This window comes from Sceloporus occidentalis, unplaced genomic scaffold, assembly GCF_023333645.1.
Source record: "Sceloporus occidentalis isolate IW3139 unplaced genomic scaffold, rSceOcc1.0.p SCAF_190, whole genome shotgun sequence".
NCBI classification, from domain to species: Eukaryota; Metazoa; Chordata; class Lepidosauria; order Squamata; family Phrynosomatidae; genus Sceloporus; species Sceloporus occidentalis.
Window position 1 is genome coordinate 1,454,151 of NW_028317170.1, and position 15,104 is coordinate 1,469,254.

General features: G+C 38.8%; 1 protein-coding gene across 2 annotated transcripts in view; it reads left to right on the plus strand.

Annotated features, from left to right (window-relative positions):
• The window catches only part of LOC149278412 (neuronal growth regulator 1-like), a 204,470-nt gene that overhangs the window by 170,036 nt on the left and 19,330 nt on the right, over positions 1–15,104 (plus strand). The window contains exon 7 of one of the 2 annotated variants that reach the window (XM_089501997.1): positions 4,765–4,806. The exons of the other annotated variant lie outside the window; for it this stretch is intronic. Within the exon in view, the coding sequence (XP_089358123.1) occupies positions 4,765–4,806 (42 nt within the window). The remainder of the gene's footprint in view (positions 1–4,764; positions 4,807–15,104) is intronic. 2 annotated transcript variants of the gene reach the window in all.

The following is a 15,104-nucleotide window of genomic DNA, read 5'->3' on the forward strand; positions in this document are numbered from 1 at the left end:
TATGTCTATCCCGCGCATGTTTAAATCCCCTCAATGGAAAATGTCTCAAACACTCAAGAATTCACCAGTAGAGCTCCTTGATTAAAAACCGCTACTCTAGATAAAAGCTTGCTAAGGAAAAACATTAATTCTCCTTAAAAAAAATATTCTAGCCCAATCCCTTTGACCTACTATTAAATTGACACAAGTCTATTAAAACTTGTAACACAGATCAAACGGGTCAAGCTCTCCAACGAAGAGGGCCAAGCAAATGAAACATTCTATCGAGAGGCTGGCAATAACATTTGTGTCTTTATAGCTTCTGCTTTCAAAAAATAAATAATAAAATTCGAAATGAAATTTTTATCAAATATTTTTTTTTTACAGAAACCCAAAAAAATGACTGTGTTCTGGTAAAAAAAAAAAAAAGTCTAGTTTATTAAGTAGCTTCCAAAGATTTAACCACAAGAATGTAACCTGATTAGACTGTTCCAGATCTATTTACTAAAGTTCAAGTCGTCTGTCACGTTACAGAGGTAACATGGATAAGTTTAACTAAAAATGACTTGATGGTATTCAGCCAACATGACCAGAAACTCTAATGTATGCTCCAAAAATCAAGCTTCTTGTTGGTTGGATGAATTCAGCCTCCACCCTAAAACATTTGGACTGAATTTGAAAGACCTGAAGGGTTTATTCAGTAAAGCAGGAGTTTACCCCTGAGTTTGGAGAAGAACTTACAGACTTCACTATAGGAGGCAAGATCCTCCTGAAGGAAGGGATGAGATGGTCCTGCATTATGCATGATTCAACTACCTACTTACTCCTCAACGTTTTAGGTGTCTAACCTGTGACACTTTTGTTGGGGGGGTGGGCTGGAGGTATGAGTGGGACTCTGAACCTACTTTATCCAAAGAACCACCCTGCGGTGCTCAACTTCAGAACCATGCCAACTGCACTGAAGAAGGACAGGCCACCATTGAGTTTCCTGAGCTGACCAGGGGAGATCAGAGAAAGGCAGATGAGCAGTATAATGCCCAGAAATCTGGACTGTCTAGTGGAATATTGGACAGTTGGAAGGTATACATTATATAGGCCCAGCTAAGCCCTTCCTGCAGAAGTCTTGATACTGTGCAGGGGAGTCAGCGCATGGAGATTGTCCCAGTTCACTTCCTTACCATGCCCAAGTATTGCAAGCTTCTACAGACATCAAGATACACAGTACTGTGCAATGGTTTTAGTCAGGTCAATTCTTCTTGATACACTTGCACAAAGTCAGGGATTTTGTAGCCATATAATTAGGTGTATGGAAAAAACATTTATACCAAACAGATGCGAATGATCATGAATTTAATATGTAGGCAGAAATCCAATCAGTAACTGAAACAGAAACAGCTGTGTAGGATTAATAAAACTGAGTGAGGAACAGCCATACTCACTAAGAACGTGAGGATGCTGAAGTTTAATATCAAAAGTTATACACCGTGGCAAGACTGAGCACAGCAACAAGCCCCAGGGTAGTCATACTGCATGAGCGAGACCTTTCCCAGACAGAAAGCTCGTTGTAGACGCAGTGGGTGGCCAATGAAACTAAGTGCAGCAAACCAAAGATGTCCAGCGGTGCCAACAGCTCAGAATTGGCAGAAAAGTGGGACCTTGGTACACCATCTACTGTCCGGAGAACTCTGGTTAGAAGTGGTCTGTATGGAGAAATTACAGCCAAAAAGCCATACCCCTGATGTGAAAACAAAGCCAAGTGACTCCAACTGTTCCCGAACACACAGGGACTGGGGTGCAGAAAAATGGCAGCAAATACTCTGGACTGATGTGTCCAATTTTTTTGCTACAGCAAAAGGCAGTTTGTCCTCCGAATGGCTGGAGAGCGGTGCAAGTTTGGGGCTGCATTTCCGCAAATGGAGTTGAGGATTTGGTCAGAAATGATGATCTCCTCAATGCTGAGAAGTACAGGCAGACACTTATCCATCATGCTATACCATTCGCCCCAAATGTATTCTGCAACATAATAACGATCCCAAATATACCACTACAACAGATCAGGGGCGTTTAAGGATTTTGAGACGTTGGCGTGTTCGGTTACACGTTCAATGTCGACTTTGACTATTTTATGAAAACGATATTAATCGTATGTTTGGAAGTACTATTGTGTGTTTGTCTCTTCTTGCCGAGCCTAATTTGCTTTCGAAAATGCAAATTTTCTTCTCCTGTAACTTGGCAGCCGGGCTTATTTATAGTTTAAGCTACTAATTACTGTAATTCTATCGCAAGCTTCCAACAAGCGTCGTACAAGTCAAGCTCCTCCGGAGAATCTGGCTGCATGGAATGATGATCTTGTACCTCGCTACAGGGTTACGCTTCAAACCGTTAAATTAAATTTGGGAACTTTGATTTTGGAACGCTATGTAGGTTTCTTCTGTCTTTAAGTTAAATTGCCAAACAATGAAACTCTTATTCGAGTTCTGGCTTCAATCAAATTAGCAGTATGCGCGGGATTCAGCACAGGTGCATAAATTAAAACTGTAATTATTAAAAATGTGAGATCAAATGTAGCAAATTTACAAAATCAATAACTAAAAAAGAACCTCCAGCTTAAACGCACGTTTTCAACTACATGAAAGAACATTTTGATAAAAAACGTTATTTAAAATTCCATATTTTAATTAATATAACTCAAAGGAATTTTGTCACTTTTCTCAAATTCTTTATTTTACAGTTTGGTGCATTAAATAAAACAATTTTGTGATCTTTGCAAATAAAAATAACCATTATATATATTTTAAAGACCACCTTATGTTAGGGCAGTGATTGGTTACACGAGTTTGACACTGACCTCATCTCTTTGTTAAGATTTAAAATCAATTCTTAAAACACATTTCTCCAAAACAATTACACGGATTTTAATCAATAATTATTGTTAAAATCAGTTGTATTACAATATTTCAAAAATGATTTTTTTCTTAGGTTGGGGGGAAGAAATTTCCATTTGCACACTTCCCGTTCCGGCTAAAATACGTCTTGGTGGATACGCAAAATAATTAATAGACACCACTGATAGGATTTGTAAGAAGGGAAAAGGAAAAAGTTAAAATTGTCTTTTAACGGCATTATAATTATTATTCATTTATTTATTTTATTATTATTATTTTTGTTAAATAATAAAACAGAGAAAGAAAAAATGAAAAAAAACTTTCTAAAATAATAATAATAAAGTATATTTTATATTTTCCATTTTTTTTACATAGAGAAATTTGTATATTTGTAAATTTTCAAGAATACAATAAAAAATTATCCTTGAAACTATTATTTTTATTATTATTTTTTCTTTTGCAATTATGTCGAGATCCCGTAGCACGCAGAGAAACACTTTGCAGTGCCTGATACATATTCATATACATTACATATACATTATAAATGCAAATCAGTATATTTTATACAAAGCTCACATACAGAGTCATTTCAGGATCATTTATCAGCATTTGCCTGATGGGAAAAATAAAAGGAATTACAGTCAACGTACAAACCACAATGCAAAAAAATATACTGCTTTTAAAGAAAGATTTCATTTTAATATTTGCTAAATTTGGTATTTAAGAAATTTGCTGCAGCCCAGAATGATAAAGTCACCCGTTCTGCATATCTGGACTGCATTGTCTGTTCAAATTTAAATTTCTCCTTTTTCACATAGAATTCTTATAATCAACTTTGTACCGTTGTAGATGTCGAGGATGCGTTTGGCTTGTGAATACTTTCTAAGCCGTCACTTTTAAAGGCGGAACATGGATGTGAATAGGTGGTGATGATTTTAAAGTGATCTCATGTCTGATAACTAGGGAGGTTTCATTATCTAAGCCTCAATCCTCTATGACATTATTATTATTATTATTATTATTAGTATCATCTTTTTATTTCTATAGCGCCAACAGTTCCCGCAGTGCTTCTTAAGTCCCTACATTCAAAGGGCCTCTCAAAACTAGAACCGATACATTAGGTAAACAGGGCCCGTCTCGTGAGTTTACAATCTAGAGTGATCTTCCAAAATCTGCTTATTTCACCAAACACCTTCCATGATACAAAGTGTTGAAATCTGGCATTCAATATCCCTTTCGGTCTCTTCTAGCTTTTTAAAGTTAAACTATCAAAGATTTGCAGGAAACTAGGATGTAATTCCTCCTCCGTCACTCAGCGTCTCTATGGTTTTTGTTTTCCAAAATATTATCCCATCTTTACATTGACTTTTAAAATGATTTACTAACAAGTTCCACCATATGGGACATATTTATCTATCCCAGTTCTAAAAGATTTCATGTAACGCCCTCCTGCCTTTGTACGCAATGTGTTGTCGCCGTGTTGGCCGCTCTCCCGGCTCCCCGTGAGATGTCTCATTCTCTGAGGTTTGGCAAACCCTCCCAACCAGAATTTACATGCCGTCCCTTCTTCCAAGACCCATTCAGACCGGCTCTCTCGTACCAGCCCACTAATTTATCTGCCGATAATAGACCGCAGCCGATTACAATGGATAGGAAGCCGGCCAAGAACAAATAAGAACCGCTAACTCATCCTCCCGCTAATCGTCTCTGATTTATAAACATCCACAGATTTATCTCCCGGCCTACATCAGGAAGACAGCGTTCCTCTGAACTAATCACTGTACGTCGCATCTATGTCAATGTCTCATTGTATGTCTGTCTTCCATAATGTTTGTTATTAACACCCAAACTGTTCTTTTCTTTTGTTTGTTTGTTTTTTTGTCTTTTTTCCTTTTTGTAGAAATTATTGAGCCTTCCACCTCTAGTCCTGTCACAAGCTCAGGTCAGTATCCGCATACGCTCACAAAGTATGTCTGGGTACTCAGCTGTCATTCCATCTGCTAGGACATTTTCTATGGATTCTATTGATTCTATTGATTTTATTAAAGGGACAGTCACCCTCTATATATGATGTCTCATGGAAATGAAGTCTGGAATTGAAGATAACTCATAATAAAAATATTGATACCTCCTGGATACAAGTCCATACCTCTTGTTCAGCACGTGGGAAGCTGACTTCAGTTTGGGGGTGATATGAACAGTTAACATCATATGATATAAAATATATAAGCTGAGAATTGTCCCAGCCTTGGTCTATTATTCTGGTTGGACCTTCTTAAGAATATCATCATGATGACACAAAGTATCAGCGCCCCTTCACTGTGCAGCAAAAATTGTAAGTTCTCTTTTCTTTACTCAGGTAAAAAGAAAAGAGACTGTTACAAATATTATATTACGAGGCTGTCGTGCAGTAAGACTGACAGATGCCGTTGAACTCCAATTAGCCAAATGTATTTATTGCGAAGATCTTAAAACCATCAGGAATCCAATGGCCAAACCAAGCTAGGATTATGAATTGGATCCATGATGTAACTTAACACAGAGAAATAAGTTCTTATGTGGCGCAGATCTTTAACTAAAGCAAATTGATGATTGATTCCATATTTCCGTTACAATATAGGGGTTACTGTCCCTTTAAGCTTCTCTCGCTAATACTTATGGCAGATTTTGGTTGTGAAACATTAAAATAAGGAATTTTGCTTTCTTGAGGAGCTGGCACTTGAATCAATGCAATGCATGGCATTATTTTTATTTTATTTTTTTATAATACTTTAAAAAAGAATTACCATTTAAAAGCTTAACCCTGCCATTCGCACGCGTTGCATACCGTCCCCTTTCAAGTTATTAAAAAATTATTTTCTGTTGCTTTTTCATGTCATCATGTCATCCATATTTTTTTCCCCAATAATTTAAATGGCCTAACGGGAAAAAATATTGCATAATCTAATTTCTGTTGAGTCAGCAGCTTTTCAAAAATGCTGGCCTAATTTTTCTGGTTATTTTTTTTTTATTATAACGCTAAAGATACATTTATGTTTAGTTTTGATTTATTATTTACTGAACGTGCTTCAGGGTTGGGAGATGAGGTCTTTGCGATGCTGGATTCTTGTATTAACTCCATGCCCTTTGATCATCACGAGCAAGGATTGAACCTGTTTATTGATAAACTACAATTCCCAAGATCCACCTGTAGCCTAAAGTTTTTCATACCTTTATGAATTATTCCCAGCTAGCTCCCCCCATGGTGGTACACGGACCCCAGGATCTGCCCTAACATCCCCCGTGATTGCGCTTGTTCTATGCATCAGCTATAGCATTTCCAGAGAGAAGTTTTATAGCTCCAATAAAATAAGTACCATTACATAAGTTATGGTGAGTAAAGGTGATGGAAACCCTTCCACTAAAATTCAGGGATATGTAGAAGTATTATTACACACTCATCAACAGACACCTGACAGGCCAGAAGGCTTGTGTTTCCCTCAGAAATCTCATGGTGCTGCCACAACCACAAGGGATTCTGGGTAGGCACATGCAAATAAGGTCAACAATGATCACCTTTTGCTTCTATATCCACTTTATACATGGATCCCATAAAAGTAATTGCCCGCTGTAGACACAATGTTTCTCAGCATCGACTTACAAAAAATAGCCCAGAACACGTACGTCAGTGCGACGCTTGCTCCTTTGTGACGCTCTACCTGTAAAAATGTATTATTTAATTTATTCTTCCCACAGAAACCTCCACAACATTTACATTGTGCAAACTGTGTTTTAAAAAAAATGTTAAAACAGATAAAAATTTTTCCTGCCATTTAAAATGATGATTTTGTTTAGGGATGGGGTGTGATTAAAGGCGTGGCTGGGCGGGGCTATTTGTGTAACTGAGGGGGGCATTTAGAAGAAAGATAATGGGTTTTATTTACCCCTTTTCCTGCTGTTTCTATACACATTATCGGGGCTTTTAGGGCAGTAGAACCCTGCGATACCCTCATACCCAGCAAACATTCTGACCTCCTAGAAAAGAGGGACATCGGGGGAGGAGAGAGGGGCAACAAGGGAGGAGAGAGGGGCACAGATCTCTGAGGACCAAATAGGGACTGGACAAATCCATATATTTGTGCATCACAGGGACAAGCTCTCCCCTGATTGGAGTAATAGGGAAGATTTTGCCCCCGTGGTGTGCACGGAGGCTCCGCCATGTTGCATAAGAACTTGAAATAGGTGAGAATAATGCAGATGGAGAAGCGGAGCTGCAGAGAAGGAAATGGCGTCCCCTCCTTGGTTTTTGGCATTTGTATGAATTAACAAATGTAACAAATTTGTTACATAGTTCATAAGGTTGACCATCAAGTTCAACCCTTCTACCTAAACTTCTTACTCTTGATCCAAAAGAAGGCAAAAAAACCCTAATTAAGCTGCTTCGGGTTTTGCCATCAGGGGAAAAAAATCCTTCTTGACTCCAAAAGGCGATCGGATTTCTCCTTGGATCAAGAAGCTCTAAAATATTAATTCTATTTATAGCCCTCAAATGAAAATTCTGAATACACAAGTCTACCTCCTTCTTGATATAATTGTGCTGCAGCAAACACAGGTGTATTGTACAAAAAAGAAGTAATATTTCTAGCGGTTCAGAGCCGCTAAGAGGGCTTTTGTTTAGATTTAGAAATGGGGTCTTGATTTATAACCCCCAATGCTCGTCCCGGGGACTCCTTCCATCCACAACATTTTCCGGGCCCTGAGACAGATAACCGCACTTCGGAGTTTTAAGACTGACCTATTTCCGCAACTTCACTGAAAGGAAAACGAGAACGGAATTCCAAAATTCTATAATGAAATGTAATTATCGCTGACATTATAAGCTGCGTTTTTTAATTCCTTTTTCGCGGAATTATCTGCGTTTATAGTTATTTATCTCCCCGAAACAGCAATTTCGCTGATGGATATTAATGCAACAGCAACTCTCTCAACAGGTGACATGAAGCCATGACAGGCCTCTGTTGAATTTAATGGCCCCATACCGAGTAAATTCTATCAAGCGAGCGTAAAACAGATAGCTCGGCGCGCCATGAAAAGTCTTCCCCCGTCTCACGTTCTGCTGCCGCTGCTTCTTCTTTCTCTTTCTGCTTCTGACCTTTCTCGTTCTTCTGCTCATCCCTCTCTCCACGTTATGTTACCTTTTATCTTTTTACATTCATTGTGGAGTCAAAGAAAGTGTTTGACGATTCCAGGTAACGCGTGGCTTTCTTTGCGTGATGAACCCGTCAGTCAGTGATATTGTCACTTCTTACGATTATGCTCGTTGTTCCTCGGTGATCATTTCACAAAACATTTTCTCGTCAAACTGTTTATAAATTGGAACAATCGCAGTTTTTCCCCTATTTTCGTGCTTCCGACTCTATAACCAATCCCTTTGAGTTAAAAAAAAATACATGTTTGGGTTTAATGTTTTTTTTATGAATGACATACATTTCTGGATCCTCATTTTTATGCAGTGGGTTTGCCCCCTCTTGTACCTTTAGTGAGACTCCAAAAGCCCTCTAAAAAACATCATCTTGAGTCAAGAACTAACCTTCTATTTGCTTTATTTATACATTCTCTCTGCATCCTGAAACCACTTACCCCTAATAACTGCTACAACAAAGCTACTACGCCCTCTTTTCACCCATCATTTTGTTGCAATTACCCCTATAATTGCCTTAGCGTGGAACCCTCATAAACCCAACATTCCTTCCAGCAACTTTGTATAAAGACTAGAAGGCAGCTCAGGGGCCGGGTCATCAACTTATATTGTATTTGTTATGTATGTGTTAACCACCCCTTTGTACAGCTCTGTTTTTGCTTATAGTTTATAGTTTATTGGGACAAAATGAGATAAAACCAAGTTTTTCCCAACCCCGACTGACATTTCTGTATATGTTGCTGGGGGGTTATATTACTGTATACAGTGCTGGGGTTATATTACTGTATACAGTGCTGGGGGTTATATTACTGTATACAGCGCTGGGGGTTATATTACTGTATACAGCGCTGGGGGGTTATATTACTGTATACAGCGCTGGGGGTTATATTACTGTATACAGCGCTGGGGGGTTATATTACTGTATACAGCGCTGGGGGTTATATTACTGTATACAGCGCTGGGGGTTATATTACTGTATACAGCGCTGGGGGGTTTATATTACTGTATACAGCGCTGGGGTTATATTACTGTATACAGCGCTGGGGGTTATTACTGTATACAGCGCTGGGGGGGTTATATTACTGTATGCAGCGCTGGGGGTTATATTACTGTATACAGCGCTGGGGGGTTATATTACTGTATACAGCGTTGGGGGTTATATTATTGTATACAGCGCTGGGGGGTTATATTACTGTATACAGCGCTGGGGGTTATATTACTGTATACAGTGCTGGGGGTTATATTACTGTATACAGCGCTGGGGGAGTTATATTACTCTATACAGCGCTGGGGGTTATATTACTGTATACAGCACTGGGGGTCATGCTCAAGAAAAAAAATCTCCCCCTTTTAAAGAGCATTCTGGGTTGTTTATAGAGTGACCACTAGGGGCAGTCACATCACTTGCTTTGCCGCACTTGATTCTCACACAGGTTCAGAGACGATCAGTAAAACCCATCTCTTTAAAGCAAGATACCTGTCCCCGGAGACCAAAAATGTATTAAATTGTGATGAATTAATCTACATACTCATAGAGTGCAGCCAATTATACAGTTTGTGGCTGGTAATTGAGTACTGATTAACCTAAGCGTTCCGGTGATTACTTATGTTAGTTTTTAGATACTAAACAAACATTCTACATGTTCTCGGTTAAATCTCCCTGCAATCTTTGCCAAGTACCTTCCATATCAATTATTATCTCAAACTCTGGTTTATGACGTTCTGTACTACAGAATTCTGCACTTTATGAATTTTAAGAAAAATCTGCTCTTGATTAATCTGTATTTATATTTGAATATGTTAATTGTCAATAAAGTATATTTAACAATCATGATTTAATTTATCTATAATCCCCAGAAAATCCCAGTCTTTGTATTTACCGGTAAATTTTTTATTTAATATTTTTTATTATTTTATGTATTTTTGGTTCTTTTTAAAGCAGTAAGTCACATCACATACTGGAGAAATTGTCGTAGAGTGTTGCGGCATCACTAAGCAAAGTACGTCTTCAGTCTGAAGAAAGGATAGGCTTTAGCAGTTATCGTAACAGTGAGGGGTTGGTTGGAAAGTTAATAGTATAGAAATAATTGAGCGTACCTGGGAACTCTCTGGGTTTCGCCCGGAGACTCTGGGAGAAGCGCGGCTTCTCCAGTTTGACACCTGAATCCTTTCTCCGGGAGATACAATGTTTAGTTTCTTTTTTTCAAATTGGAGCCCTTAGTCAGCTGGACTGGTGACTCAATCCATCTTGAATTTGTGTGAATAGATGAGGTGACATGCATTCCATATCCAATGACTGCTGGTTAGTGGTCAAGTCAACTTGAGTTGAGTTGGCAGCTGAGCAGCTCAACATCATTCTTAATTCAACACAACCTACAGCTTTGTCAGTAGAGATGATTTGTATCATAATTGTATTAATGATACATCTAGATGTAATGTACAGAAGTTTTACATTACTTAGATAAATGGAACAGCCTCCCAGCAGAAGTGGTAGAGGGTAATACAGTGAGGGTATTAAACATGCATGGGATAGACATACGGCTCCTGAATCTAAGACGAGACCAACGACTGATTAAGGTTTGAGTCTTTACAGTTGGAAAAACGGGCGACTAGACGGGGGCCAGGTGGGGCCGATCTGCTGGCAGATTAGAAACCCATTTTTTCAACTTCCATGAAACAAGGCTGCATGCAAAATGGCCTCCAATATGTATTTCACTGAACTGGGGGATGGAGCGCGGCTTTAAAAGCCACATGAGTAAATTGCTCAGGAGACTTTATAACTTTCGCACCACCATCCAATCAATTTTAACAGACATTTGATATTTTGAGTGCTCAACATGGTTCAGATGACTAAATTAGCATTTTATGGTAATACAATCCATCATTACAAGTCAAATGGAGCTTTTTATGTCGCGGGGAAAAGCGCCGAATGTGACCTACTTTAAAAAAAAAATAAAAAAATATTCATTTACAAACTTGAAGTGATCAGTTTGCTTATCTGAAAATTAGCATATCAGAGCCGCGAGTTAAATACAAACCTCCGAAAATAATAGAGATTAATTTCATTTTTCATGAAGGCTAAAAGAAGATGTTTCCCAGACGATCGTGAGCGGTGAGTGATTTATCCATCAACTCCTTAATTGCTCCTCGGTACAAAAAAAAAAGAAAAAAATAGAAGAAAGAAGGAATTTCACTTTTTAAGGCATTTCTTAGATTTGATGTCTTCCGGTACGCCATATGTTCGTCTCTGAAATCTGTTTCTTTACTTTTTCTTTTCAAATCTTTTGTTCCCCAAAGCGTTTTGTCTCCTTTTAATTTCTTTTAATGCAAAGTTGTACTTTGTCCTCTGTTTTCCATTATCATTAAAATGCGTGTAATTTTTAGGGCTTCCATTCCCATTTTTGCTTATTAAAGAAGATAATTTGCTCGTTTCATATAAAGCGCTCGCAATGATACTGATATTCCTCTTACTTCTAAAGACGCTTGCAAAGCTTGAAAAGAAGACTAAGTATAGGAAAGGAATACAACAAAGAATTACAATATAAAACAAATCTGAGATGCTCATCAAGAACAGACAGCCGCTTCATAGTCTGTCCTACGCTGCGTCCCCCGCTCAGGAACATCTCAGGTTTCAGCTCTTTTGTGCCGTTACAGAGAAAAAAAATCTCCATCATCAGAAGAGTCAGAGTCAAACTTCACTGCACAAGGGAACCAACAACCCCATGGATACAATGTATCCTTCGGGGCTTGGGGCAGAATTGGGATTGCTTTAGGTAAAAGACGTCAAGGAGGTCAACATCTGGACTCACCTCTTCTTCACTTGGGTTGGACCCCAAGAGATCACTGAAGATTCAAATACCATTCAAAACAGGGATCTCTTGGAGCTCACCTCAAGTGACAAGATGGGTCCACGTGTGGGCCTCCATGCTCTCATGTCTATAAGGTTTCTTTCCTCTTTCCGGTTGAATAGGGTGTCTGGGGTTGTTGGTTTTCATTAAGAAATTAAAGCATTTTTGGCTGGAAAATCCTTTAAATGTATCTATTTCAAGTCTGTTTGTTAAAATATACAGATTCCCTGCTATAATCTGAGAGCATTCTTTCTGATATGGTCCATGGTTACCTAACGGATAACTGCAAATAAAAACAAAGTATGCCGTTTAAACAAAGTGAAAAATACAGATTCTGTGCCACACAGTATATGAGAACCTAGACAATGTCTTTATAGCATGCCTCCCAACCATCCCGTTTTCCATGGGACAGTCCCGATTGTCAGACACTGTGGGTATCATTAGGTGGATGGGGAGATCCTCTGACGTTCACACCACTTATTTTCTAAATATTTTCTTATTTTTATGTTTGCATCCCGTCCCACTAATGTCCGTAAGCTTGCGAGCAGGGCTCTCTCCACCAAATGTATCGGTTTGTCTTAGTCTGTCAATTCTTGTCTTGTCATATCCCTTGAATTTATGTATTGTATTAAGCGCTGCGTAAACTGTTGGCGCTATATAAATAAAAGATAATAATAATAATAATAATAATTGTCCAAAAATGTGGGTCAATTTTTCCAAAAGTTCACCCAGCTCCGTCCGTGTTCGTTGGATACGAAAATTCTGATTCCTGTTCCTTTCCTAAAATAATAATAATTATTTAATAGTTATTTAATGGAATAATTAATAATTTATTATTACGTATTAATTATTATTATTTTTATTATTAATCTCCGGGGGTCGGAGTCGGGCAGACTTGTCATTGAGATGTAACGCACATCCCAGCATTTTACTTCTCTTGACATGAAAGCCAGATATTCTCTGCCGGATGGGGTATAAATCAGTTTATCTAAGAACCACCTTCAGTAATTAACTTGGCACAAAACCTCGATTATGTCACCAGCAGCGGCGCGAATGACCGCGAGTCGCCTGACGAGGCCAGCGTGTGTATAATTGCATCATCGCACTCCGGATGTGCGGCTGGGATTTTACCGAAGCAGACTGATTTACTACATTCCCGCTAGTGGATTTTTCACACAGCATGGAATAGTCTTTGTTTGCGCAAAAGAACAGAAATATGGATTTTATTTTAGCTTTGTTTCCTTTTGCGATCTAATGAAATAGGAAGACGCCCCGGCAAGAGTAGCTGCTGAAAACCTTTCGGTTAACGTTCACTTGAGAGATCTGTGATCACCTGAAGACGAAGCGGAGAGCATTAAAACATGATAATAAAAATAAACGCATAGAAAAGTAACATTCTAGTCGCCCGTTTCTCCTGCTGTAACGACTCAAACCTTAATCAGTCGTTGGTCTCGTCTTAGATTCAGGAGCCATATGTCTGTCCCATGCGTGCTTAATCCCCTCACTGTATTACCCTCTACCACTTCTGCTGAGAGGCTGTTCCACTTATCTGCTACCCTCTCAGTAAAGTAAAACTACTCTAACATTCGAAACTGTGAATTAATGGGGACAAAAAATAGATTTTTGGATGTAGAAATTACAGATAAAAATATATACAAATAAGTAGAACTTATGTCCATACCTACCTAATATACTGTATGCTAGGCCATCCCTTTCCATACTTCTTACAGTGGAATACAGTTTATTAATCAGAATATTTATTTTCTGTATGCGGAAGCCACCATCTTGTTGCCCCGTCACAGGGTATAAATCGCCCGCCACCCTGAGATATCTGTGATAATAGCGTTACGGAGGGACCTGTGCAGCTGGAAACAATCTCTAGTGCTAGAGCCTCATGCGGCGTCCGCTAAAACAACACGGGGAGAGAACAGGAAGCGGCTTCCAACTTCCTGCTCGGGCTGGCGAGAGGCAAAGAACAGGAAGTGGCTTACAACTTCCTGCTCAGGCTGACCAATGGGATTCCAATGCTGTCCGCACTGAGGGATCATGGAAAACGGAGGGGAATTTGCACGTGGATAATAAAACTTAAATCCAAAATATATGAAAGCAAAATATAAATCCAAATAACTTAAAAACAGAGCATTAAATAAAGATAATAATAGCGCACGCGATGGGTTACATTCCGATTTTATCTCAGATGTGACAATTCACCTCGAAAACAAAATACCATTTTTACAAATCAGAAGCCGGGGTCACCAAAAATGACTAGGTTTCTTATTATTGTAAATGCCCAATGCCACGCGAAGCCGGCGGAACGTTCGAGCCCCGTTCTCAGACAGAAGAAATTAGAATTCTGAAGAACCAGCGCCTTTTTTTTTGTACTGGGATTTTTTCTCTTCCCACTGGAAATTGGTTACCTCCTCGGTCACACGTTGACCTTTTTATAATTAATTATTTTTTTCTGGACAAGGCCCTTTTAACCGTAACCTTTGAGTTTAATAAATGGCTAGTCACTGCTTTATTTGTCCATAGTTACCATGGCGATGTAACCACGTTATAACCATTTTTTTTATACTGGAAGCCTAGTGATTTACTGGTGTCCTGCTGGTGGGACTCGTTCTCCCATTTTTGTGTGTGTTAGAGGGGCAATGTGACGGACAATTTAACGGACTTTCTAAACCTTTCTGTCTGAATATGAAAATGTGGACTCGGGGAGGAATTCTAATTGTCTTACAGAAGATATTATATATTCACTTTAGGGCTATAATAAGTAGCTTTTTCTATGAATGTTACTTTGTAGTCTTTATTGGCTTAGAATAGCTAATTTCTATATATAACTCTGTGTAAATCTCAGATCATTTGCATTATTTTGAAGAAAAACTGAAATCGTCGGTCATGCCAATGAGGTAATTTGTTAAAATAAACTGTGTAAATATATAATACAATTAATAATTCTCTTTTTTATAAAGGGACAGTTTAATGTCCCTGACAGCCCCGATTTAATGTATATTTAAGGGCGATTTAATGCATATGATAGCAGAGAGGTCCCTTTAAATGGTTCTCGGTGCCCCCCCTCTAAACACATGGGGGACTGAGGAGCTGCCTTCCTCCTCAGTGACCTGACAATTCATCACTTGAAGCAGCCAATCAGTGGCAAGAAACACTCTCATTGAAATCATTGGTAGTAGCGGCCACGCATGCGCACTGGGGTCT